The 25545-nt window shown below is 44.5% G+C and overlaps 3 protein-coding genes across 5 annotated transcripts in view; 2 read left to right on the top strand and 1 right to left on the bottom strand.

The window, feature by feature from the left end:
• The window catches only part of znf462 (zinc finger protein 462), a 43646-nt gene extending 36413 nt beyond the window's left edge, over window positions 1-7233 (top strand). The window contains exons 8-13 of one of the 2 annotated variants that reach the window (XM_058051717.2): window positions 177-423; window positions 518-663; window positions 805-1028; window positions 1143-1452; window positions 1530-1665; window positions 3956-7233. In XM_058051717.2, coding sequence (XP_057907700.2) covers window positions 177-423; window positions 518-663; window positions 805-1028; window positions 1143-1452; window positions 1530-1665; window positions 3956-4166 — 1274 coding nt within the window. In that variant the 3' untranslated portion in view covers window positions 4167-7233. The remainder of the gene's footprint in view (window positions 1-176; window positions 424-517; window positions 664-804; window positions 1029-1142; window positions 1453-1529; window positions 1666-3955) is intronic. The other variant, XM_058051755.2, reaches the window with a different exon arrangement.
• A 3028-nt stretch (window positions 7234-10261) lies between these two features.
• On the top strand, window positions 10262-15275 carry rad23b (RAD23 homolog B, nucleotide excision repair protein). The gene is made up of 10 exons (XM_058051788.2): window positions 10262-10478; window positions 11515-11596; window positions 12402-12481; window positions 12626-12786; window positions 12859-12908; window positions 12978-13105; window positions 13910-14039; window positions 14117-14244; window positions 14568-14735; window positions 14806-15275. The coding sequence occupies exons 1-10, from the start codon at window positions 10413-10415 to the stop codon at window positions 14917-14919; spliced, it is 1107 nt and encodes a 368-aa protein (XP_057907771.2). The 5' UTR covers window positions 10262-10412; the 3' UTR covers window positions 14920-15275.
• A 977-nt stretch (window positions 15276-16252) lies between these two features.
• Window positions 16253-24342, bottom strand: klf4 (Kruppel like factor 4). 2 transcript variants are annotated; one of them, XM_058051775.2, is made up of 5 exons: window positions 24213-24342; window positions 21529-21637; window positions 19226-20066; window positions 18652-18822; window positions 16253-17239 (listed from the first exon to the last, which is right to left on the bottom strand). In XM_058051775.2, exons 2-5 carry the CDS (start codon window positions 21613-21615, stop codon window positions 17064-17066), a joined length of 1275 nt encoding a protein of 424 aa, XP_057907758.2. In that variant the 5' UTR covers window positions 21616-21637; window positions 24213-24342; the 3' UTR covers window positions 16253-17063. The 2 variants fall into 2 exon arrangements, with proteins under 2 accessions (XP_057907758.2, XP_057907748.2); XM_058051765.2 differs by lacking the exon at window positions 24213-24342 and adding an exon at window positions 21720-22001 and having other exon boundaries at window positions 16254-17239.
• Between the last annotated feature and the right edge of the window lie 1203 nt (window positions 24343-25545).

The following is a 25545-nucleotide window of genomic DNA, read 5'->3' as shown; positions in this document are numbered from 1 at the left end:
CACATATACAGTATATAAAACTTATATTATTAGTCTTTATTTAAGTAAAAGAAGTCGATGCCTACCATGAGTCTTAGATTGCTGTGCCCTGACTTGAATATTTCCAATCAGGGGGTCTCGGTAAAACCCCTCCAGACTTTCCCAGAATTAACAAAACGGTTTTGTTCCTCTTCCAGACCCGTCTTACTGGGAGCAGGAGGATTTTTCCCAGCAGCTCGATCTTTACCAAACGGCTTCTCGCAGTCATGCGTCGTCCTCTTCCTCCCACGGCTTGGCCGACAATCGCCCGGACAGCATCCTCACCTGCGAGTTCTGCGAGTTCAGCTCCGGGTACATGCAGAGCCTGCGTCGACACTACAGGGACCGTCACGGGGGCAAGAAGCTCTTCAAGTGCAAGGACTGCTCCTTTTTCACCTGCTACAAGTGAGACGATGGCTACCACGCTGGACGGATCGAAATATCTGATGTCTGAAGGCCGTGGTCGTTCTAACGCTGATTGCTTCTCTGTTGTCTGAAGGAATACTTTCACTACGCACGTGGAGGCCGGCCACAACAACAACAACAACGCACCAGAGGACGTTCAGAGAGACCTTTGCTGTCCTCTCTGTCTCTACCACACCAAATACAAGAGCAGTATGATCGACCACGTCGTTCTGCACAAAGGTACGCATGCTACCGCTGTACCAGGATGTCTCAAAGATGGAGGGTTGAAGATCTCCATTGGTGGACACAACTAAAGCTATGAAGTAGTATGATATAGTTTAGGATGTCTCGGCGTATGTTGAACGGTCTTTTCTTCCTCAGATGACCGCATGGGTCCGCTGGAGGTGAACCGCTCCAAACTGTCGCGTCACCTCCAAGGCCTGGTGTTCCGCTGCCACATGTGCACTTTCACGTGCTCCAGCGAGCCGGCCCTGCACCTCCACCTGCAGAAGCACGTGGAAGTCAAGCCCTACCAGTGCCAGCTCTGCTATTACGACAGCCGACGCCGCAGCCAGCTTGAGGAGCACCTCCGCCTGGAGCACAAGGTCAGGAAGCGTACGTTTATGGAGCGTTCATGAGATTGTTTTTTTGTCCAAGCGGAACGGTTCAAGTTGAAAAGTAGAAATGTCCACGGTGGTGTCATTTCTGGTTTTGGTCAGGTCATCCGGAACTTTGAGCTGATGGGCCGTGTCAACTTGGACCAGCTGGAGATGATGAAGGAGCAAGAAAGCAGCAGCGAGGGGGACGAAGTGGAAGAAGCGCAGGAGGACAACGACGGGATGGAGATGGCGGTCGATGGAAGTGCTGCTGTTGCCGAGGAGGAGGAAGAGGCGGAGGATGAAGGCATGGAAGTGATGGAAGACCCAGGAGAGGACGAAGGAGGCATGGAGGATGAAGAGCGGGACGGCAGCATCAAAGCAGAAGAGGAGGGATTGAAGGAGATGGAGGAGGACAGGCCTGCCCCACCTGGTAAAATAAAACCTCTCCTGTCCCATCCATTCCCAGTAGCGGCTAAAGTCAACCCTGTGTTGAACTCTATTTCCCAGAAGTCCTTGCTTCTCCAAGCAGTAGTAGCAGCAGCAGCAGCAGCGAGAAGGGCGAGAAACGTCTTCCTTGCCAGTTCTGTGGACGCTGCTTCACTAACAATTTAGAGTGGGAACGTCATGTCCTTCGCCACGGCATGTTCGTATTGTTTTTTTTACCTATTGCTGATTTGTAACAGAAAACGGAGCAAGACGAGTGCATCACATGATCCCAAATGACCACTTCCTGTATTTCCCCAGCCGGGGTGTTCACTTGTATATGGCATAATATTGTATTTGTATTTGTAATATTGTTTATTTACTTTCTCTTAAAACCCTGACTTCAGTGTGACCGACGTTGCACAACATGCAGTGTGTCTTGTTATGGTAATTACAGATGGTAATTACAGGTGGTAATTGCAGGTGGTTAATTACAGATGTAATTATAGGTGGTTAATTACAGGTGGTAATTGCAGGTGGTTAATTACAGATGTAATTATAGGTGGATAATTACAGGTGGTAATTGCAGGTGGTTAATTAGATGTAATTTTTTGGTGGTTAATTACAGGTGGTTAATAACAGATGTAATAAAAGGTGGTTAATTACAGGTGGTAATTATAGGTGGTTAATTACAGGTGGTTAATAACAGATGTAATAAAAGGTGGTTAATTACAGGTGGTAATTATAGGTGGTTAATTACAGGTGGTAATTGCAGGTGGTTAATTACAGATGTAATTATAGGTGGTTAATTACAGGTGGTAATTGCAGGTGGTTAATTACAGATGTAATTATAGGTGGTTAATTACAGGTGGTAATTGCAGGTGGTTAATTACAGATGTAATTATAGGTGGTTAATTACAGATGTAATTATAGGTGGTTAATTACAGATGTAATTATAGGTGGTTAATTACAGGTGGTAATTGCAGGTGGTTAATTACAGATGTAATTATAGGTGGTTAATTACAGATGTAATTATATGTGGTTAATTACAGGTGGTAATTACAGGTGGTTAATTACAGGTGGTAATTATAGGTGGTTAATTACAGGTGGTAATTGCAGGTGGTTAATTACAGATGTAATTATAGGTGGTTAATTACAGATGTAATTATAGGTGGTTAATTACAGGTGGTAATTGCAGGTGGTTAACTACAGATGTAATTGCAGGTGGTTAATTCCAGTTGGTTAATTACAGGTGGTAATTACAGTTGGTTAATTACAGGTGGTTAATTACAGATGTAATTACAGGTGGTAATTACAGGTAGTAATTACTGATGGTTAATTACAGGTGGTAATTACTGATGGTTAATTACTGGTGGTAAATTACAGGTGGTAATTACAAAAATAATTACAGATGGTTATTTAGATGGTAATTATTGATGGTTAATTACTGGTGGTAATTACAGGTGGTTAATCAGATGGTCAATCAGATGGTCATTACTGATGGTTAATTACAGATGGTAATTACAAGTGGTAATTACAGATGAATCCGAGTCATTACTGCCACCCCAGTGGGTGTTATTATCCCGGGGGTGAAATATTAAAAGGAGGCATTTGAGGCGTGACGGGTGATGCACTCAGCTCATTTTGTGGCATGGCGTCTTTTCACACAGAGGTCACTATTCCATCCATCCATCCATTTTCTATGCTGCTCATCCTCATTAAGTTTGTGGGGTATGCTGGAGCCTATCCCAGTTGACTTGGGGCGAGAAGCAGGGTATACCCTGGCCCCCTGGACAGTTGGGGGGCCATTTGTGGCCATGGCTGTTTTGTTGTTTTTTGTTTACTTGTATTGTACTTGGAAACTAAAAAAAATCAGTAGTATTTTTATAAGAATAAAGTCTAAATATTAAGCGAAAAATGTAGTAATCTAATGAGTGGTAAAGAACATATGTCATTGTCATTGCAAGAGCACAAGTTGAAATACTATATATAAAGAAACGTCTTTTATATACGTATATATGGACAAATGGAGGAAAATTCTTTCTAATTTATAGAAAGGTGTATTGCTACTGAATTGACATGTAAGAGGAACACAGAACAGACTCCTGAGGAACGCCACATGCCTTCCTTTCTTTCCATTTCATTGTTTATTCCATGCAGTCAAAACCAAACTGAAACGCTTTTCCAAAAATTCCAAGGCACTTGACTAAAGAGGAAGTAATGCAACCAATCCAAGACTTTTGCTGCTAAAATGATAAACTAAGCAAAAATGGGATGAAACGTTCTAAGCAAGTTTTGGACAGATGGGTTTGAACATGAGTCCTTAGGACCTCAGGTGGACAGGTCAGGGCAGTTCTGGGCAGGGAGGGGCCAAGCGCCCCGGGGACATCATTGTATATCAACATATCATGATGTATATCTGGAAGTGAGCCACCTAACATCCAAGTGTACGTTAGACTCGAGATGTGCTTTTCCTTCCTCTTCTAAAACGCCTTTTCATTTTCTTCTAGGATGGTGAACAACAACCAACTGGACACCAGCACAAACTCCACAATGGAGGCCTCCGCTCTGTCGTCCCTCTCCTCCACTTCCATCGACACTGGACTGGACCTTTCCGCCAATTGGGAAGAGAATCACAACCCTTCGGATCCATCGCACAGTCAGTGCCAGGACGACGACGACGAGATGCTTGACGCCAAAAAGGATCAGCAGCTGGGTTGACCAGATTGGGACCCTCTTGGGACCCTCGGGCCCCTCTTGGGGACCCTGTTGGGACCCTATGGGACCCTGTTGGGACATGAAAGTTAGGTCCAAATAGGATGTTGAATAAACAAAAAAAAAAGTGAATAAACGTTTTGAGTTGCCGCATTCTTAGGTTGTAGGTGTTACATATATAAGTATTAGGTTGTGCTGCTTACAAAAAAAGGCGGAGCTCCTGAATGAAATGGGCGGTCCCCTAGGACAGATTTTTAATATATTGGTAACCAATAGTGAACTTTTATTACCGACATTCTGGTCAAAAGTACCGTGAAAGATCCAAGCTATATTCAACTATTTATGGAGAATGTTGCCCAAAATGATGGAACTGAGCGACTGGAAGCACCTTTTCCACACGCATAATCAGAAAAGATAAAAAAAAATGAGCTAACATGTCAACATTTTCGGATTGGCCCGATGTAGAAGCGACATCTGATCTTTTTCCCATTGAAGCCTTTAGTTTGAAAACCTGGAGTAGGACTCGCACCTTATCTGTTTGACTACGTTTGCAAATCCTCATTGGTAGAACTGATGGCAATCGACCACCCGTGTTTTTGTAGCAAATTGCTATCTTTAGATCCCTTAATATGATTATACTACGTATAAGCCTTCCGCCTGTGGCACACCCTTCGTGTTTGGACTGTACTGCTTTGTTGTTCCGTCATTTCCCTGATGAAAAATAGTGGATTTTTGGATTAAACCTTAACCCTGAGACGTTGGTTTCCAGTCCGTCGTCATTTAGGCAGTGCGCCTTGGGATGCATACGACAGTTTGGTTCACGGTCTGGACTGACAGGACACTTGGTAAAGGTTGCACTTGTCTTTTTACCAGGAGGGCCATGCTAGTCGGGGTTGGTGCAAATGAAGCAAAATGGCAACGGTCTGTCTGGCTGCACGACTCTTGCTTGCCATTGGCTGTGGCGTGGGAGGCCAGCGCAACGGTAGCATACTTCGGGATGGATACATGTGTATTGATTACTGGATTACTTGTTACACATTTCGCATCGTTGGAAGAGTATAATAGTATTTTTAAAAACACTGGTGTTCCTGCGTCCCCCTAGTGGCGCTAGTACCACAACAGTTGTTTTCGTGCGTACAAGACCCACAAGTCCCAAAAGCAGTGGGTGGTGTTTCTTTACTGAATGACATTGCCCTCTAGTGGCTAGTAAACACGGCCACCAGCCTCTCGCCAGCTGGGATAGGCTCCAGCATCCCCTTACCCTAATGAGGATAAGACATAGAGAACATACCCTGGTTGTGTTAAAAGAAACTTCTATCATTTACATATTGACCGGCATATAAGACCACACCTCTTTTTTTAAGACCATTTTATTCTTCAGAACAAAACCAGAATAATCTTATCAAGATTAGTAATATTAGTAAATGCTAACATTACTGTTGTGAAAATCAGCAATGTTAGCATTTAGCACTTTGCAGTAGCACTGAAAAAACTGCATTGTAGAAGGAAAACGTCTAAATACATATTCAAGTATTTTTCTTGATACATACTTGTACTCATACTTGATCAGTGAAGTAGACAGGCCGTATTTGCTAATGGTAATATATATTTATTGTGTTTCACGGGTCTTTTCAGGTTTCTGGCGCATGTGCAATGGGAAGAAAAGCTCTGCCTGGCTTGAAGGAAGTAGTTCCATGATCTGCCCCCGTTGTATAAATCCCTATACCCCAAAATAAAAGCAGATGTTGTCCAACTGTCAATTTCCGATGCCGATATGTGTAAGGACATATCTCCTGTGGTGGAATGAACATGTTTTCCTGATTTTTTTGGAAAAATTCATCGGAAAACATTGAACACTGGTTCCGATATCAACCAATTTTTCTGATATCAGTACCGCTAATTATGGGACAGCCCGAGTTCGAATAAAAAGACAAGTGCAACCTAGACTGAGCACCTCGTTTCTGCTATCGTTTTAAACTGTTGACCCCCCCCCCCCCTTCTTCGTCTGCTTGTGTGTCATTCTCTTGGTGTAGATAAGAGTCCATGTTGACCCCCCCCCCCCCCCCCAAAACCAGTAGATTGTATTACGTTGAAAGTTGCTGCTCCGACGCCCTAAAGCCTTACGAGGAAAAGAAGAGCAATCAGATTTTAGTGCAAAATTCCAGATCGGGACATTTGGATGGCATTGAGTGGAGATGCAGGGTGCGTTTTTCCGTAACTGGTTCTCCAGCCTGTGCCGCTGTGACCTCTTTCCAAAAGGGAAATCTGCTCACTTCCGTTTGCAGTCTTGTACAGAGAACTCCTTGTTAAGTGTTTGAACTGTGGTGTTTCAGAAAGAATACACAAGTCCATTTTTCTTTTGTCTTTGCATCTTTTCCCAAAAATATGATATTTTAGGTTTTTTTCGGAATTCCCGATCCAGTACCCTGCTGTAAAAAAATCCATTTAAAATGGAAAACTGTCTCCGGATAGGAAGATCATATATAGGAATAGGAACAAACATCCATTCTTGTCAAGATCCGCCTCCTGTCTAATCCAGTCGTTGTATCAGAAGATCGGGAAGCTATCCGCCTATCCATGCCCCCGTTTTACTCGAGTTATCCCATCGCCATTCCCACCTGGTTGCTGCTTGGCTTTCCTTTTAACACAGCCAGCTGGTAGCGTTCTCCAACCTTCGTGGTGTCACTAAAAGGCAGCTCCTACAATTGTTGAGCAGATGTTGCATCATTATTCTCGTGACAATCGGCGAAATGAGCCCCCCCCCCAAAAAAAACAGATGTTGTGTGATCTTTTGAGTAGTCCGTGACTTACCAATCCCCCCCCAAACGTGTAGACTCCCTGCTGACAACACACTGGATACTTTGTACATAGGTGTGCTTTTTGGCTCCATAGGTGGACACTAGCATCTGTCCTTCTTGCCTTTCTTCTCGTCCAAATCTTGATTACCTGATGGTGGGTTGTGATGTTGCCTAGGATGATTGTTTACACTTTTATTCCATTTATCTCTGGATATTCTGTAAATATTGTAATTCATTGTCTTTTTTTAACTTGATAATAAAGTTATCAGATAATGGTCACTTGTCGTTTTCCTGCATTCTGCTTCAACGAGCCAATGAAGCTGCAGTTCGGATGGCTTTCAGGTGTTACGTTTGGTAAGGAAAACCAGACCAGTCGCCTTTCTGTATTTTTCACTAATGTTAGCATTTAGCGCTTGGTAGTAGCACTGAAGTAGCGGCACGTTCTAAAATTGCATTGTAGAAGGAAAACGTGTAAATACATATTATGGTAATGGTTTTATTTCATTTGAACATGCATCAGATTACAATTGAATGCATCACATAATCAGTTCACAGTTCCACATGTCCAAAAGGAGTAGGAAGAAGCAAAGCTTATTAAATCCTACCCCTCCATCTGGTACTTTTACAATCAGTAACTGTTACATTTGTTCACTTCCTGCTTTCCTAAAATAGTTTTTTTTCTTCTTTTTTTCTTTTTTTCTTTTATTTGTGTCACGTACCGAAGTAGGTGATATGACCATCCAATGACATAATGTGTACCATGGTAAGTGTCAATATAGTGATATATATAGCACATCATGACTGGTTCAAGACTCTTCATCCTTGTATTTAGCAAACATCAACTGCTTGTATTGTTTCTTGAATTGGCTCATTGTTGTGCATTGTTTGAGGTCCTTACTCAATCCATTCAAAAGTATTAAAGTATTTTTGTTGATACCTACTTGGTTACTAGAGTACGGTACACTCGCTATAGCTATAGTTGAAATATTGACCTATTTCTTGTCATCTGGGACTACTGGAGCGTAGTATTATGTATAGCGTTGATATTTATATCAATTGTTAGGCATATGCTGTATATTTTGAGTAGCATCAGAGTGTTAGCATGTTGTTGTTAGCATTTAGCTCTTGGTAGTCTTGAAGCAGCAAATCTGGTAGGACAATAGAAGGAAATAATTTGTATTAAATTTCAACATTAAACTAGATACTACTTCCTACTTCGACCTTTAGATTCAGAAATAGCTTACAAAATGTTTATTTCAGCAAAATACTGTGGAGTTTTATTTCATGAGGACATAAATGTCAGATTGAACTTGGGACAAAAGTCTTGTTGCATAGCAAAATAATGGAGACACGGAAGAGATGAGATTTCCTTTCCGGAACATAAAGTCAGGGTGCCCTGGCAGCCTTTGGCTTGAAGGACTCTAACCATGCACTCAGCTATGGCGGAAGAACTACATACTGATCAAATCATCTGGAATGGCAAAGAAATCCGTCCCGGACGACTCCCAGACTTTCAAGACCGATTTCTTTGGTTTCATCTTCCAAGCCTCCGTCCACAACCAAAGCGTGAGGTCGATATTATTCATGGTGACAACAACACGAGCTTCTTGACTATCAGGAACTTGGACGTGGGGGTTGAAGTTGTCCTTTGGAAGGTAACGTTGACATGTTTGTGGACGCTTGAGGTCGGCCATGTTGCCAGCTGCGCTCTTGCTGGATGGAACCCGAGCCAAGATATTCCTCCACACAACTTGACTCCTTTCTGGGCGAATCTTGGCTTCACGTGGGCTCCAACACGTCTGTTGCAGCATTGAAAGGCAATTGGGATGCAGATTAGGAAAATAGGATCCAGCAGTACGCTCATATTAGGTATAGTTGAAACATTACTGAACTACACTTCCATTTACCCTTCAATACGTTAGCATGGAGCTCCACGTAGCTTTGGAAGCGCTGACCACCGACTCATTTTTATGGTATCGTGCATTGTTTTCAAATGCTGCAATTTTACAGTCCAAACACTCACCATAAAGATGGTCAGTGAAGGCACCCATCCCCAGGATGCTGCACTTCCATCATCAGGACCACCTGAAGTCAGGCACAGGCTGTTTGTGGCCTGTTCGTATTGTCATGATGTCATTCTAACGCTACAAGAAACGCAAGACATGATCTCACGTCTCTGAGCTATTTCCAGATCGCTGAGGATCAGATTTTAATCTCACAGTTTAGCACTTGAGACTGCACCGACGGCAGGGGGGATAGCCGGAGAGGAGGGGCAAAGGAGGACACATGGAGAATTTGTGATGGATGTCTGCCAACAGATCAGAGCAGAGAAGAACTGAAGGGGGGGCGGCCAGATGGAGACATTGAGAGGATTGGGATATAAAGATTGACAGATTCATACAGTCCACCATTGCATGTTTGAGTCCAGACCACAACTCACACGCTACTGAAAATAAGAATTGGGACACTTGCAAGGTCTGGATGAATATGTATAAGCGCATTCAACTGGATATGTTCATAATATTCTTCAACTATGTCTTATTTGGAAATAACAATGGTGGCCATTCACACATTCATTTACTCTTTTATGCATGTCCCCACATTGAGGAGGGAAATGTAAAAATGTGACACTGTCCACATGAAAACATTTAAGCAGAAGCCAGTGGTGTTATTTAAGCAATAAACTGGCACTCCGTGTGACGTCATCACAGCGAGACGTCGCAAACGCTACAAAATATGTCATCATTTTCACGTCTCCATTCTCTATAGAGATGGCCAAAATTGAGTTTTAGTTGCTTGAACGCAATATACCGTCAGATAGAAAGGCACAAAAAGCAAAAAAGACCGTTTTTGGAGCACCTGTGTGTACGTGTGTGTACGTGTGCTATAGAGGGCTACATGCTGCGTTGCAGCACCTCGGAAATCGGAACATAACGGGAATGACGTCACACTCTAACGACCGCTAAAGACAAGACTGCACGCACAATTGACGTATATAACAATTAAAGAATACAATATAAAGACAAATGTGTCATAATTATTCTCTCACTATAAAGACAAGTGTGTCAAAAGATGAGATGAGCACTCACTACGTGTGTTCAAATGTCCGAGTGCAATTCAAGGCAACAGGAAGTTATCCAAAAAGCACAAACAACGCGTTAAATGTTCTTACTTTAAAAATGAACGCCAAAATATTATTCCATTACAGGTTTAACTGGTGATGGAAATTATTTCGTCATTATTATAAATCCGTGATTATGTTAACCCCCGTCTGTCACACTAACCACTAGGAGCGCTAGCATTCACTCACTTTATTCAAAACGAGCGTAGAACAAGAGTGGCGCCAAGGCATGGCGGCTGACAGTTTGTAATGAGCCAGCCAAACCAAAACACGGTCCTATAAGTTGAATTTAGCCCATTTAAACCCTATTTGTGGATAGAATCCTGCGTCAAAATGCAGATTACTTTGAAAACTTTGCAGCAGCAGACGTTCAGAATCGACATAGACGAAGAGGAGACGGTAAGTCAAACATGGAGGGAACGGGAGTTGGTTTGCACTAACGCAATAAAAACAGCATTTCAGTCTAGACAACGTATTTATTTTAACTGAAATAATTGGACATTTGTTCCGGTTTAACAATTGCGTACAGTTAATCCGTCTTAAATGTTACAGTACTCGATATTTGTGTCTGTTTGCAATGGTTGACGGTACGGACTGAAAACTAATATTAATATTTCGCCATAGCCGGCTGATGTTCACAGATAAATTTACTTTATTTCGTAACTACCAGTCTCGTCTGCCCTCCGTGTACTTGTACAAGACCAAGTAACTACAAACAGGGCGGCTCTCTGGCCGTTTTAATACTTTATGACCAAGTATACTTTGGACCTCATTCGTGCTACGTTTACTGTAGGTACTCATGGGCCTTGAATGCCACACCAGGTGGTCTTGGGTCCGAGACCCTTTTAAGGAGTGTTGGTGCAAGTTGGATGGTTTGACCCAAATGAACACCAAAGTCACTGGGAGATTGGCTCCCCTTCCATCTCAGTGATAATAACCATAATGGCTTTCATAGGAGCTGATAGTTTCTCTTCTCTAGGGAGCTTCTAACGGTGTTCATTTGAACTTCCATGGTAATGGTTTCTCTTTACTTGGGCGTATTTCGACCAGAAGAGCCGACCTTCCACTTTGGACTTGGGAATAAAGAGCAAAGTTAATTAAAAAAGCCATTCTAATCATTCCATGTAGCGGCGTGCAGCACATGCTGTAATAGTCAAGAAAGTCGTGTCTTACAGACCAAATGACATTTTTAAATTCATTTATTGGATAGTGATCGGAATTACAAAATGCCGTAACCTGAGGACCACTGACTCCGCCCTCCGATTTTGCCTTGTCTTTACCCTTGTCCATGTTCTTCCAATAGTTGGCTCCTCTCAGGCAGCTGAAAACATGAGTAAACATCAAAAAGCGTTTAGCTAATGTTTTCTTTTGATGTTACTTTTGTTGCAATATTGGCTAAAGATCAATTCATGTTGCTGTCATGTTTCCCTCACAGGTGACGACATTAAAAGAGCGGATCGAGCAAGAGAAGGGGCAGGACAATTTTCCAGTTGCCGGGCAGAAACTAATCTATGCTGGTATTTTATGGACTATTTTGTTTTTCTTTTATTGTATTATTTAATGTCTATTGGTCTTACATTAGGCTGCACGGCGGTCGAGTGGTTAGCGCGCAGAACTCACAGCTAGGAGACCCGTGCATGCGTGGGTTTTCTCCGGGTACTCCAGTTTCCTCCCACATTCCAAAAACATGCTAGGTTAATTGGCGACTCCAAATTGTCCATAGGTATGAATGTTAGTGTGAATGGTTGTTTGTCTATATGTGCCCTGTGATTGGCTGGCGACTGGTCCAGGGTGTACCCCGCCTCTCGCCCGAAGACAGCTGGGATAGGAACGGTCTTACATTACATTGTTCCATGGAACGTGGGTACCAAGGTGGTGAAAGCAATGCACAGAGTGAACTCTCTTCCTGCCTGTTCGGAGGCAAGAGAAGAGGAAAACAGATATATTGCAATATACCGAGGCTGCAACTGTGTTTATGTGATTATTTGTTATTGTCCCAGGCCTCGGGGCCACTAGACATATTTTCTCAGAATGAGAAATGTTGTCCCGTTTTAATTTCACAATAATTTTTGATGTGTTTTTGGCCAGTGGTAGGTAGCCAGACTCTCCAGAAAAACAAGTTATGGGCTGCAGATGGCACTCGGGCAGCTCTTTGGACACCCTTGCTCTGTAGATGCGTGCTTTGTTTATTATGTTGTTATTTATCTATTGGTATTTTAGAATTGGTTCATTTAATAATAAAACCAATAATAATGCAATTTGAGCCTTTATTGTGGCAGTCACAGCAGAACAACGTGAAATGATCTTCACTTTTGTCCGCAGGTAAAATCCTCAGCGATGACTCCACGCTCAAAGAGTACAAAATTGATGAGAAGAACTTTGTTGTCGTCATGGTGACCAAGGTTTGTGGCTTTTTCTCTTTCAGTAAGATCTAATTGTAAATTGATATGATTGACGATTATCATATCATAGATTATTGCTGGTTATTTGGTGATGATTGCATTTTCAGAGGTGATTTTAGTTGTGTCCTAATGATGAACTTGTAGCCTAAAAAGGCCTCAGCTGCCCCGCCTGCATCGGCACCCAGCACGGCGGCCCCTCCGACGACATCGTCCGCTTCGCAGACGCCCACAGAGCGTGCCCCCGCGGATGGCCAGCCAGAAGCGAGGCGGCCTGCCGCTGCCAACCCACCTCCCCCCACTGGCGGGTAACCGCGTGATAGTTCCTGTGTCTTGATTTGACTTGTGGCACCACTCATGCGTCTCTTTGCCTCCTGCAGGAGCTCGGCGGCTTCGTCCACCTTCGTCGATGAGGCAGGTTCGACTCTTGGTAAGGCAGCGTTGCTTCCGGTTACTGCCGTACCTTTCGCTCGAATTGACTGCTGAAGTCCTCTCGTAGTGACAGGCCCATCGTACGACGCCATGGTGACCGAGATGATGCTCATGGGCTATGAGAGGGAGCAGGTGGTGGCGGCTCTGAGAGCCAGCTTCAACAACCCAGACAGAGCCGTGGAGTACCTGCTCTCGGTAAGGAACATAAACATCCACTCGCACCGCCTTCATACTCAAAACTCACCAGAGCTGCACCGGTTGCTACTGGAATCCTTTTCCACTCCTCCATGATGATCACTCTTGGAGCTGTGGCAATTGTACAAACCATCAATAATATACAAAATGCAATATTCCATGGTGTGGCATCAACTGAGGCTTTTGGTGTATCTGGGGTGGGTACTGCCACGTCTGAGGTGAAGAAACAATCTCTCTGACCTACGTTTCTGCTTCCAACTTGGAGCATTACATAACATCCACCTTGGTAGCTGCTTCCTGTCAGTTTGGTGCTCCACCAATTGCAACACAGTTCAGAATCAATATTCAATAACATGACAAAAACGTCCAAGTTTTTCTCCTCCCTGAGACATGGTGGCCATAACTTGGCATGTTCAACAGTTTCGCCCTGGGGGAATGCTAACGTTATTGTTGCCCTGCTAGCTAAATAGTGGTGACAGATGTCTGTCAGAGGTCCTGGTTCTGAAGACCATGAGTAGGTAAGATGGACCTGGTAATGCTGTATACAGAGAGCAGTGCAGCCAAAACACACACTAGGAAAAGACCATAATAGACTAGACATGTTCATGAACAAATGCAAAGATTACATTTGAATGGAGGTCAGTGTTTCTCGTGGTCTTTAGGCCAGCAGAGGAGGCTTTGCTGGCCCTGCCTGCACAACGCTGAGAATCCGTACTATAACAAAAATGGTTCTTGAAATGCGAGCTACTGTACAAGAAGTCTTGCACACCATGGATTCAAACATTTGTGTGAACGTTCCATCAGGGCATCCCAAGTAGGGAGCAGGTCCGAGCCAGAGGCTCTGATGCCGCATTGTCCGCCCTGGGTGGCGCTCCAAGTGGACCTACGGGTGATTTAAGCAACCTCCCCAGCACCGGTGCTCCAGAGGGTGCAGGTAAGAGGACCCTCGCACATGTGGTCATGTAGGAAACGTTCCTTTGTATCGCCTATTGAATCCGCTCATGCTCTCAGGTAATCCGCTGAGTTTCCTAAGGAATCAGCCGCAGTTCTACATGATGCGGCAGTTGATTCAGCAGAACGCTGCACTGCTTCCGGCTCTGCTGCAGGAGATTGGCAGGGAAAACCCGGAGCTTCTGCAGGTAGGTATAGGTAAACGTGGATTAGAACAAATCCACACCATCTGTTCTAGAATTTCTCCCATGTGAAATAATTGAAGCAGAATGTATCCGTCCTTAAAGTTCAATTAGTGTTCAACTTGGGATGGGGCATTTTTCTTATATTTTGGTTATTAGACAGCCCCCAGCCAGTATTTAGACAATGCTGAATCATGTTTGACCGATCTGTACAGCGACACAAGCGGTTCCTTGAGAGGTTATGATCAAATAAAATTGTCACTGACGTGTAGGGGGGCTACTCAAATCTAGGGGGCCCTTGTACGGCTAAGGCTTCTCTCTCCACACAGGAAATCAGCAACAATCAAGAGCACTTCATACAGATGCTGAACGAGCCCCTTCCAGAGTCGTCGTCGCCGATGGGCGGGGGCACCGCCGGGGCGCCGGGTGACTCTCAAGGCGGCGCCAACATGAGCTACATCCAGGTCACCCCGCAGGAGAAGGAAGCCATCGAGAGGGTGAGGAGTAACCGACTCGTTGCCCTGAGAAAGGCGTGTGTGGCTAGCTAGCGTGTCCCGTGTCTTGCAGCTAAAAGCCTTAGGATTTCCGGAGGGGCTCGTTATACAAGCCTACTTTGCTTGTGAGAAGAACGAGAACTTGGCGGCCAACTTCCTTTTACAGCAGAATTTCGATGACGACTGATTTCAACCCCGGCTACCACTTGATAGAGATTTATTTCTACGTTTGATTTCTGTCATCGGAGATACATCCACGGTATCATCATATTTACACATCTACCCCCCCTCGCCATACTCCAGTAATAATTTCACTATAATAATTATTATAATTTTTTTCAATCATTGTTTTTACACATATGTCTTATTTTGACTGTTTTTCTAAGTTTGAGAACTAAAAGTGCATTAGTAATAGCTTTCTCCCCATTGTACATCCTTCATGGGTAACCATGTCGGTGGCTTACGCTCACGGTAGGCTTCCATTCAACCTTCAATAAATGCAATATGTGTTCTGACGCCTATTTCATATTTTCCTATTCTTGCAATCAAGCACTGCTGTATTGATTGTATTGCCGACCGCCAGCTGCTGTTGAATATCTAGGGCGCTGCGCTTCCTGAGAGGACCGCTAGAGGGCGGCATAGACCATAAGGTGGACGTCCCCAGCAGCCCTGAGGTGAGTGAGGTCAATATTTACTGGTTTTACTGGTTTCATTTTCTGTCTTGGGACTTGTTATGGGATATTTCTGACTATGGTTCTTTTTAGAGGCCATAATTACACATAGAACTAAATAAGCAGCTCATTAAATTATGAATTAGTATGGGGAAATGTATTGGCTTTTCTAACTGTAGTTATAGAATATTGTATTGTGGAGTTAAACCATACCAAAGGATCAGATCATGACTTTTGAACATTTGGAAGTGAGCCCTGAAAGAACTTTGGGATGGGTGGTGCCACTTTGTGACGTCACATATGGTTCACAGTTAGGAAGCGCTTTGGACGTGCGTGTGACCAATCACAGCGGAGTGGGCGTCCCCGGAGGCGGGCTGTGGGTGGAATAAATGAAAACAGCGTTTTGGCGGGAAGTACGAATGAAATAAAATACAGGTGAAATGTAGGTGCATGTTCTGGAAGATCTAAAAGGCTTTGTGTAGGGTTCTTGTTTGTGGCTGCTTTGTAGACCACCACTCAATACAAAGGGTGGGATAATGAGCATATTAGGTCCACTTTAAATCATTCGTGAAAAACTTTATTCTATGGTTTAAATTCTATATTCCTTTATTTGATGCGTCTAATGTTTATTAAAGTTTCAAATGATGAAGTATTATTTATTGAGTGAAATGTATATTGTCTGTTTGTCATTTGCTAGTGTTCATTGATGGATGATCGTAAGGCGACCACAACAAACCCAGCAGACCTTCCCGGGCCAACTTTTAATATGCACATGAATGCATCTTTGGAAAACAGCAGTATGTAACAATTTGATCCTTAAGTCAGACAGGGCGTATTTAAAAGTGGCTTAAATGGCGACAACGTACCCCGGTGGGCATCCTCAATATGGCAGACCAACACAAGGGACCACTGTTCCATTATCTGAAATACATTTTATTGTACTGTAAAATACAAAACCATAATAACAAAGGATTCTTATCTACAAATGTACAAGGATCAGGATTATATTACATTATTTGGCTTGAACACAAAAACACAACTTTTTTTTTGTTCAGAGTCACTCATTTCATTAGAAAAATATGAATGTTTTTCCATATAAATTATTGCACTCTGCAACTGCAGTGCATCTCAAGATTGCCATCACCGCTGGAAAGTGAAAGTCATAACCTGATTATTTTTGGAATCTCATGGCACTTTGTCACTACTTCCTGTTTTTGTCCATCTTTGGTACCTTTTTTTTGGAAGCGCTTTGAGCACCATTGGGTATGAATGGTCGACCATTGTAGCTGAGGTCAATGGAGTGGCAGGTGAAATGTGACTATATATAAATATATATGATATGCTTCCATACAGTGTTGGATGTGTCAGGGCGTGTTGCTGCAGGTAGAAGGCCTCTGGAGATGATTTCTCTTAATGCTGGTTTTTCCACGTCAAGAAGAACCAGATTCCAGTTCCAAGAGTCTCTGGCACATGGTCCTCAGGTTTTTGTCACATAAATAAAAGGACTTCCAGTTTTGCTCCCTTGTACAACCCAGACAGGTCTCGTCTTGACAGTCGCTCTTTTAAGCCATGAACACCACAGCGCGTCTTGTTGGCGTATCCCAAGGCAAGTCCTGCTGAATTAGTTCTGCAGCCGTCCTTGGTCGTCGTCATCCGGTCCTCACAAGTGTCTCTTCATGTGCAGGGCCAGGTGGTCCGACCTGGAGAAGGCCCGGTCACATTTCTGGCATTGGAAGGGTCGGTGGCCCGTGTGCTTCCTGTAGTGGCGCGTCAGCTCGTCGGAACGGGCAAACTTCCACCCGCAGCCCTCCCAGTCGCAGTGGTAAGGCTTCTCTCCTTGTTTTCGGAAAGACAATGCACATAAATGGAGTTAGCCGTGACCTTTGACTCCAGAAAAAGTCCTTCCTGTTGTGTAGCTAAAAAGGCCCAGCTAGATCTAATGGAGCTGCTGCGGGGTTTATGTTTGGGTAAGGCTCAGTAGCAACCTGCCCTCCTCCCATCCCCCACACCCCCCATAACCAGGTTCCTTTTTCATAGCATGCGGTGCACATAGGCCATGGGTCCTCGGGGTGTGTCAAATGTTTGAAAAGCACTTGAGTTCTCTTTTTAAAAGTTAGCTTTTAGGGGGTAAAATGCAAAAATCACGGTGTTCCTAGAAGTTCCTTTCACTTGGCTGCTACAGAACCAAAGTGTATCATCTCAAGTCAAGTGAACATTTCCAGTTTCCTGTACATTTTCCAGCAGAAAAATGCTGGAAAAATCTTGGAAATAATTGAAAAAACTTGTGGTGAAATACTTTTCATGTTAGCATCTCTAAATGTAGCGTAAGTGCTCTATTTCTCTTATTAGAACGATGTCTTAAACATTGAATTTAATTGGCTGTGGCTGCAGGCAACCTCCTGGTGTACTTTTCATGAACACCACAAGATGGTAGCAACTGCATTCGCGGCAACGTGAGCGCTTGGCCTCCAGCTGCTTCATCTAGCTCTGCATGCACGTTAAATGCTGCTGGCCAGCATGAGCAACATCGGCTCTGTTGCAGTACATAAAGTCTCCATTTTAGCATGTAAGATTACATTTGGTGTTGATAATTCTCCGGGAGCAGAATGTAACACAACCATCCTGATTCTGGCACAGCTGGGAAGCTAGCTGTACCCCCTGCAATTTGCTCATGTACCACCCGGGTACACGTAACACCGGTTGGGGATCAATGGTTGAAAAGACCAGAGTGAACAAAAGATGTCTATATTCGTCACACTGAGCTGAACGGATAGTGGAATAGTACCCACAATGGTACCCACATACAGTACATGTATCCTGATGTTGATATGGCAGACTTTTCCAGGGGTGTCCAAGGTGCGGCCTGGGGGCCATTTTGGAGCCCACAGCTTGTTTATTGGCCCAGCAAAAAATGAAAAGCTGAAATGTTGATTTCCATATTTTCCAGATTATAAGCCACACTTTTTTTTTTCATGGTCTGGCGGGTCCTGCCACTTATTTATAAGGGCATATGGGGGTACGCTCCCCATATGTTTGAGGACATGATATCTCGCCTTACATGATGTATCTTTCTTCTTTTCCAATGAAAAGCATACCTCTAGAAATATGGATTTCTTAGTTTTCATCACGATGTGTAGCTTCGATGTGACGCAATCGCTAGATGTTTCAGTTTCCCCACATCGTGCTCACATGAGCGTGCAGTTGAAGGTGTCAAGGTGCGGTAGGAAGCGCTTCCTTTGGTGCGTTACCTGTGTGTGTGCGGTGGTGCGCTTTGAGGTGCGAGCTCTTGGTGTAGGTCTTCCCACAGCCGACGTAGTCACACGTATGCGTGGCCACTCGTTTCCTGGGCCAGGAGCGGCGCCCCCGCTTGGGCTTGGGTTCTTCCGGCATGCAGTCGCCGCTGGAGACCATGAGGGGGTCTGTAAAAAAAAAAAAAAAGAGCACCTGTTTAATACAGTGACGGTGTCGTAAGAACGCCGGCGCGAAATGGAGGGAAAACTAAGCCCCTTAGTTTGAAAGAGCCGTCCGTATTGTGCAAAAGGACGAAAACAATACGTTAAATTAGCTTCACATCTGGTCTGGTTTCTTGAAGTCTACGATGAAGAGATGCTTTTGTATCCAAGGCCACGGGATGTTGGTTTTAATCCCTTTCAAGCGCTCCTGTTGCTCTGTAATTACAACCCACAATGTTGTATAGGATATATTTAAAGGGACTTCACATGCCTCGCCGCAGTCTGCTCTTTGTTAGTGTATGCGTGTCTTCTCTTTGACTAATGGACAAGCATGTCAAACGACAGATGTCCGTGTTGCGTGAGCACGCACCTTGGTATTGCTGCATGGCGGTCGCTTGAGGGTAGGCGGAGTATCCCTGCGGGGAGCTGTGGTGGTATCCGTGGGGAGGTAGAGGAATCTGCGCGTGAGGGTGGCCCAACACCTGGTGTTCGCGGCTCAGAGGGTGTTCCGGTGAGAGGGACGAGGATGAGGACAAGCGGCCGCCCGTCATTGACCGCCCCGTGCTTCCGGGGAAGCCGTGCAGGTCCAGCTGGCCTGGCCTCTGCCTCCCCCCGCTTAGGTGGAGGTCCATGGGCTGCGTGACGGTACAGTTACTGGGTGTCTCCTGCTTTATCCGGTGGCACGTAAATGGCGGCGAGGTGCGGGCAGAGGGCGGATCTGCCGCTGGATTAACGCAGGCTTTGCTGACGTTGACCCCCAGGCTGTACTCCCCCAGGTCCACTGTGGTCTTGACCACAAATTTGCCATGGAGACTGGTGGGGTGAAGGTACGCCGGGTCCAGTTCGGGTCTCATGAGCTCCGCCACAAAACCTCCCGACGGGGAGACGTCGCTAATGTCCGGGATGGTGTAGAGCAACTCGCCGGCTGAGCCCTGAGGGGACGGTAAGGGGTACGAGGAGGAGAAGGAGCCTGGCGATGGGGGCTGCAGGGTTTGGGCAGACCCACACACCATGGCCTCGTCCTGCTGCTGCTGCTGCTGCTGGAGCATGGAATTGGACAGAATGAAGTCATAGTCTAAGTCCAGGTCTGGCTCAGCGTCTTTCTTGGACATGCTGGGGCTTGTTGTGCTGGTGGTACTGGGATGGTCTGGCTCGGAGCTCCCGGTTGGCACGCTGAGTCTCTTAAGATGGGACAGCTCCTCCTTCCATCTCTAGAGGAAATTTACAGAGGCATCAGCGGCGAGAATCATACAGCAATGTTGTCGACCTGGACACGTCCGCTGTCTCTCAGGATAAGGTCAATATGACTGGACTCAATATTATTATTATTATTATCATTATTCCTGAAGCAAAGATGTGGTCAGTGTAGCACCTATGCGTACGTAAAGCGCGGACAGGCTTGCGCTACATGTTAGTGTACTGTACATGTACCGATGTCCTCACAACTGGTCTATGACTTATGGACAACCAATTGCCAAGTCCCGCCCATGCCTGTAAACACATTAGCTTGAAGGCGGCCATGTTTTTCAAGGAATCATCCCCACTTTTTACAGACATGCGCTAAAGCGAACACCAAAATGACGGCTAAACACTCCAAAGTTACAGCAGGTGTCGGTAGAGCTGTGTGAGAAATTTCAAGTCGTTTCAATTTCAAGGGGTGTATCAACAGCGCCACCATGCGGTGCGTTTACTAGAAAAACGATAGCGCAGGCAACACGGTAGCGTGAATGTTTTTGCCAAACTTTCAGCCTTTTGTGTGTAGCGTTCAGGAGCGCTAGTTAGCTCATCCCTGGGGTACTCCGCTTGATACTCCACTAGTATGCAAGATGACATTTACCATTTAGGATTATTTTTCTTTCATTTTTGTCTTCACTGAGCATGCTCTGATAGCCCGCCTTCAAATTATATTCATATTCCATTCATTTGCCTGCCAAAACTACTGCTAAATTTGTCTTCCATTAGCAAGTGTACATACATTTCTGTGACATATGATGCGCTATGTTTTGGATCCTTACTATTTTGTTGTTGTTTTTCCATATGAGTGTTCATTTTGTGTTTCATTATTTGTCATTTCACCTTTATATGGTTTGGTATGCCAAACTCTTTCCTAAAAAGTAGAGGCTAGCATGACTAGCAGCAAATAATGCATGAACCTTAAACGACTCCACCTGCAAATACTCTTGTTTAGAAACGTGCCAGTCGCCACCTGTCCAAATACTTTTGAGCCCTGAAGGGGCTGTAATTCCCGTAGTCCACACTTTAATCTTCATATTGAATTTTTTTGACTTCTTTTGTGATGGAGGAAGTATCAGGGGTGTCCAAAGTGCACCGCAAGTGTCGGTTTTGGCCCACAGCTTATGTTTTATCGGCCCTCAGCTTACTATGCTAAACTACTATGCAAATAAACCACATTGACTTTAAATGAGCTATATGATTAGATATTACTTTTGTGTCAAAGCCCCCCACCCCCCCAACAAACACCCACACACCAATTCAACTGTGCTGTATTGATGAAAAGTTTGGACGCCCCCGTTGACCTTACAGTATAGTCATCCCACTCCCTTTTGGTCTAGGGATGTGCACGCCGCATCAAGTGTGTCTGCGTACACAGTAGTACTCTACCGGTACAGTACTGTATTCATAGAAGTATTCATAGAAGCAGGCTTCACCCACCAGGTTGGCACTCGCTATGGCTTTGGTCTTGGTAGCAGGGCTGGTAAAGGTGGATATGGATGGCAGCAGCGTCCCCCCTAAAGCCATCTCGACGTCATTTGGAGGCTGCCTAAAACAACAACAAAAAGTCAGTCCTCCTCGGTCCTGATGTTGTAGTCCTCCACGTTTGTCCTCCAAAGTATCGTTCGCACCTCATTCACAGGAATTTATGTTGCTTTCAGGAAAAAGAAAAAAAAAAAGCAAAGAAAATAATAAGTCGCTCCAGTATGTGTCACGACATTCTGCTTCCGCTGGACGTGCGTGCCACGTACTGCGCGTGGGTGTTTCAGTTTATTCTATTATTTTTAATGATTTTTCGTGGGAAGACCAGAAGGCGCCGAACGTCCGGGAATCCCTCTTTCCGCGCGGCCGTGTCGCCGTCGTCGTCGTCGTGGCCACGCAATTGAGCGTCTGGCTGCGGACTGAGAGCGGCGTGTGAAGCGGTGTGCCTTTAAATCGCTGGGCGTGGCCTCGTCTGCGTTGCCTGGCAACCGGGCCAAAAACATTAACGCGAGCGAGGCAGCACGTTGTTTGTGTTCATAGCAACAGTACCCATCCGCACTGCTCTTACTCCTGTCTTACTTTTTCTTACTTTTGTTAAAGTTTTGAATGTTCTCATGGGAAGACTTAGTTTATTTTGTCCGGGGTGGGGGTGTTATGGCGATGTTCATACTATGTTAGCCACTACATGTGCTTTTATTCTTCATTCTTCAAGTTCATTCACTTCAGTTCATTCAGTTTTTCATTAGACATGTTTTCTTATCTTTGTGTGTGTGTGTGTGTGTGTGTGTGTGTGTGTGTGTGTGTGTGTGTTAAACATGCTAATTATTTGCCATTATTGTACATAACACTTTACATCCATATACACTCCATATATATGGATGTAATGCTGGGGACTATGTATGTATGTTTTGGTTTTTCTTTGGCTTGTTTGTGTTTTTAATAATATCAAAGTGGAAAAAGTGTCATTACAACCATAAAATAAGAACATGTAAATAAATAGTCAAATTATTTGTAATTATTGCAGGATACTATTTTGAGTATACCGCCTCATTCCACCTCTAAAATCCTATAAATCTACCAAATAGTGTGGAAACTTCGATAACAGCAAAGTGCAATGATAACCATAGAACCAAGAATAGCCTTTGAGGACACCACCCCATTCACAAGACTTTGTACCCCAAAAAGACGCGATGGGTTTTAGATAATGCACCTCCCAATTGGAACGTACCACCGGATAAATTTGTAGTTCAACTAAAAAAAATGGCTCCAAAAAACACTATCATTTCACGAGTGTGTTTTGGTCTTTTCTCCACAGTGTACTTCCTGTGGTGGCTATTGTCCCATCCTTGTCGCTGAACCTCATGAGCAGTGTACAATGTGTGAATGTCTGTCTTCTCAATGCTTTACATTTCTATTGAATAATAATCATCGGTTAGAATTGATGGCGCCGTTCAAGGCACCTGGAACGCTTCACAATGCAGTCGTTCCATCCACTCTGTGGTGGTTATCTATGACTGTAGTCACAGCTGACATAAACATGGCTACCAGTTCATGCCTGCAGCCTCTTTGACCACCACCCAACATTCATTCCCATTTATATGCCGCTCAGGATTGAACCCTCAACCGTCCGGTTTCTGAAGCCTGAGCCAAGAATAAATACCTTTCGCTTCAAGATGCATTTTTGACTATTGATTGAGCACAAAATAAGGCCAATGTATTTATTAATGATGTCTGATGTTGGCTTTTTTGCCAAAAAAACGATATGCCGATATTAACTCTCAATTTCCGATACCATTATCAGCTGCTACTGATATGTGTAACATAACATATCTCCTGATGGAATGAACACACACATTGTGTTGTTCATCCGTATGTGTTGTATCAGCATTTTTATATCGCTTTTCATGGTTGGGGGAAAAAAATCAGTTCCCGATATCACATTTTTATGCTGATATCGGGATGATTATTACGGACACTGATAATTATGGCACATACCTCATATTTATTTATTTAGAAAACCAGGATATAGTGAAGCATGTAGCATGTAGGCCACACTGTCAGGAGATGGGAAGACCTGGCTGGAATCCACCCTTGGCCATCTCTGGGTGGAGTTCCCCCTGTGCATGTGTGGGTTTTCTCCGGGTACTCCACTCCCCCCCCCCCCCCCCCCCCCACATTCCAAAAACATGTTAGCTTCATTGGCCACTCCAAATTGTCCATAGGTATGAATGTGTTTTGTCTATATGTGCCCTGGGATTGGCTGGCCACCAGTTCAGCTGGGATAGGCTCCAGCTTACCCTAGTGAGTTTTCCCTCTGTTGATGATTGCTAGCAAGGGTTGTTCCGTCTTCCGGCTGGTGCATTCAATGTGTTGTGGTTTTCAGTTTTGATCTGTACAACGGTCAATCCCAACAGCATTTTTTACATCTAAAGTACTGCTAATTATTGTCTTTGTAAAGGTGAATAGCGTTGATCCAGCTGTTTTGGATCATAGACTTGTGCCTCATGTTTTTACGGTGTCGTATGCCCATTCAAATGCATATAGAAATATAGATGGCAAACTTGTGGATCAATGAATATGAAAGAATCCCCAGTTTCAATAGTTTCAATAAACAACATAGAAATACAGAGTGTCAGACTTACAGTATTTTCTGTGACAAAAACCCCGCCGATCAAATCTTCCTCTTCCAAATTCCTTATGTCCGTTCACCAACCAGCGACGCAAACTTGACACCCGACATGAGAAAAGCTGGCCTTGAGGAATATCACTAAACTGTTTCAAGTGCTGCGTTTGAACAGTTTTTTTTTTTTGCGGCGTGTTTACTCAAAGCTAGCAGAGCTAACACCAACCTCTCTCTCTCTCCGAGAGACAATTATGGCTGCAGAAAAGTTTGAGAGCAAACAAGCCTTCGCCACTCATCCTGCTGCATCAGGATCTTGTCCGTTGGGCATGTCAAACAAATGTTCCGTCACTCCAACAGGACACGCTGACTGCAGCTACTTAGGATTGCCTGAGTGCACGCCATTTTGGTTAGCAAATAGAAAAAAACTGGTAGGTAAAGACACATTTGGAGGACAGCGTGACGGCTTTGGTGAACAGAAATTGTATCCTGCGGCAGATAATCTCGTATCTGCAGCAGGATTTCCCAAACTGAGGCTTGGGGGCTCAAAACGGGTCCCAGTCATTTCTTTTATTTCATTGATCACCAAATTGTGTGAAGTCATTTCCGTTGTGTTCTTGATCTGTAGTTAGGTACAACGTGTTTGGATGTTCTAAGTCTGGGCCTGGAGAACACTCCAAACCATCTCAACGTACATTGTATTGAAATATTCCTGTAAATACCCACACGGCTCAAACCACAGCACCTAGTTTCTCCGCGCTTCCTGCCGCCGCACAATGCAAGCTAGGTCATTACAGCCAGTTTCTTTATGCCGCCGGATAATGGGTTTTGAAAATGATCCCGAAAAGAAAAGGTTGACAGCTGAGGTGCTTTGGCATTGCAATAACAACAATAATGAGAGCGTGGGGAGGGGCTGGTGGAAGAAGGGGAAAAATGACACCACTGTCTCCTCCGCGACACAATAAAGATGGCATAGTGTGTCCTACTGATGGTAAAACAGCACTAGCAGCCATAATGCTCCCGTAAAGCTCCTGTAATGCCCCCGTAATGCCCCCGAGGTCATATCATTTGGAATGTAACGACAAGCCATGTAACGACTCACACGAGACCGGGGGTGTCACGGTACGGCATAATTGGTCTGGTACGTGTTTCGGGATAAATGCCACGGTTCCGTTCGGAACAGTACAGAAACAAAACAGAAAACCGCTCGGCCACAATCCTCATGTGAGACCAGAACTCACATCTTTCCCTTTTCTGTGCGTTTCCAATGCACGAGGCAGTGGACGGGAATTCCCTTCTTTCACCGATAAAGCCCTCCAATAAAACCAGCCCAAACCGGCCAACAACGCTCCCCT

The sequence above is a fragment of the Doryrhamphus excisus genome, linkage group LG10 (genome assembly GCF_037039965.1).
Source record: "Doryrhamphus excisus strain RoL-2023G ecotype Guam linkage group LG10, RoL_Dexc_Guam_v1.1, whole genome shotgun sequence".
NCBI classification, from domain to species: domain Eukaryota; kingdom Metazoa; phylum Chordata; class Actinopteri; order Syngnathiformes; family Syngnathidae; genus Doryrhamphus; species Doryrhamphus excisus.
The sequence above is the reverse complement of the archived record's forward strand: the minus strand, read 5'-3'. Positions and strand labels throughout refer to the sequence as shown.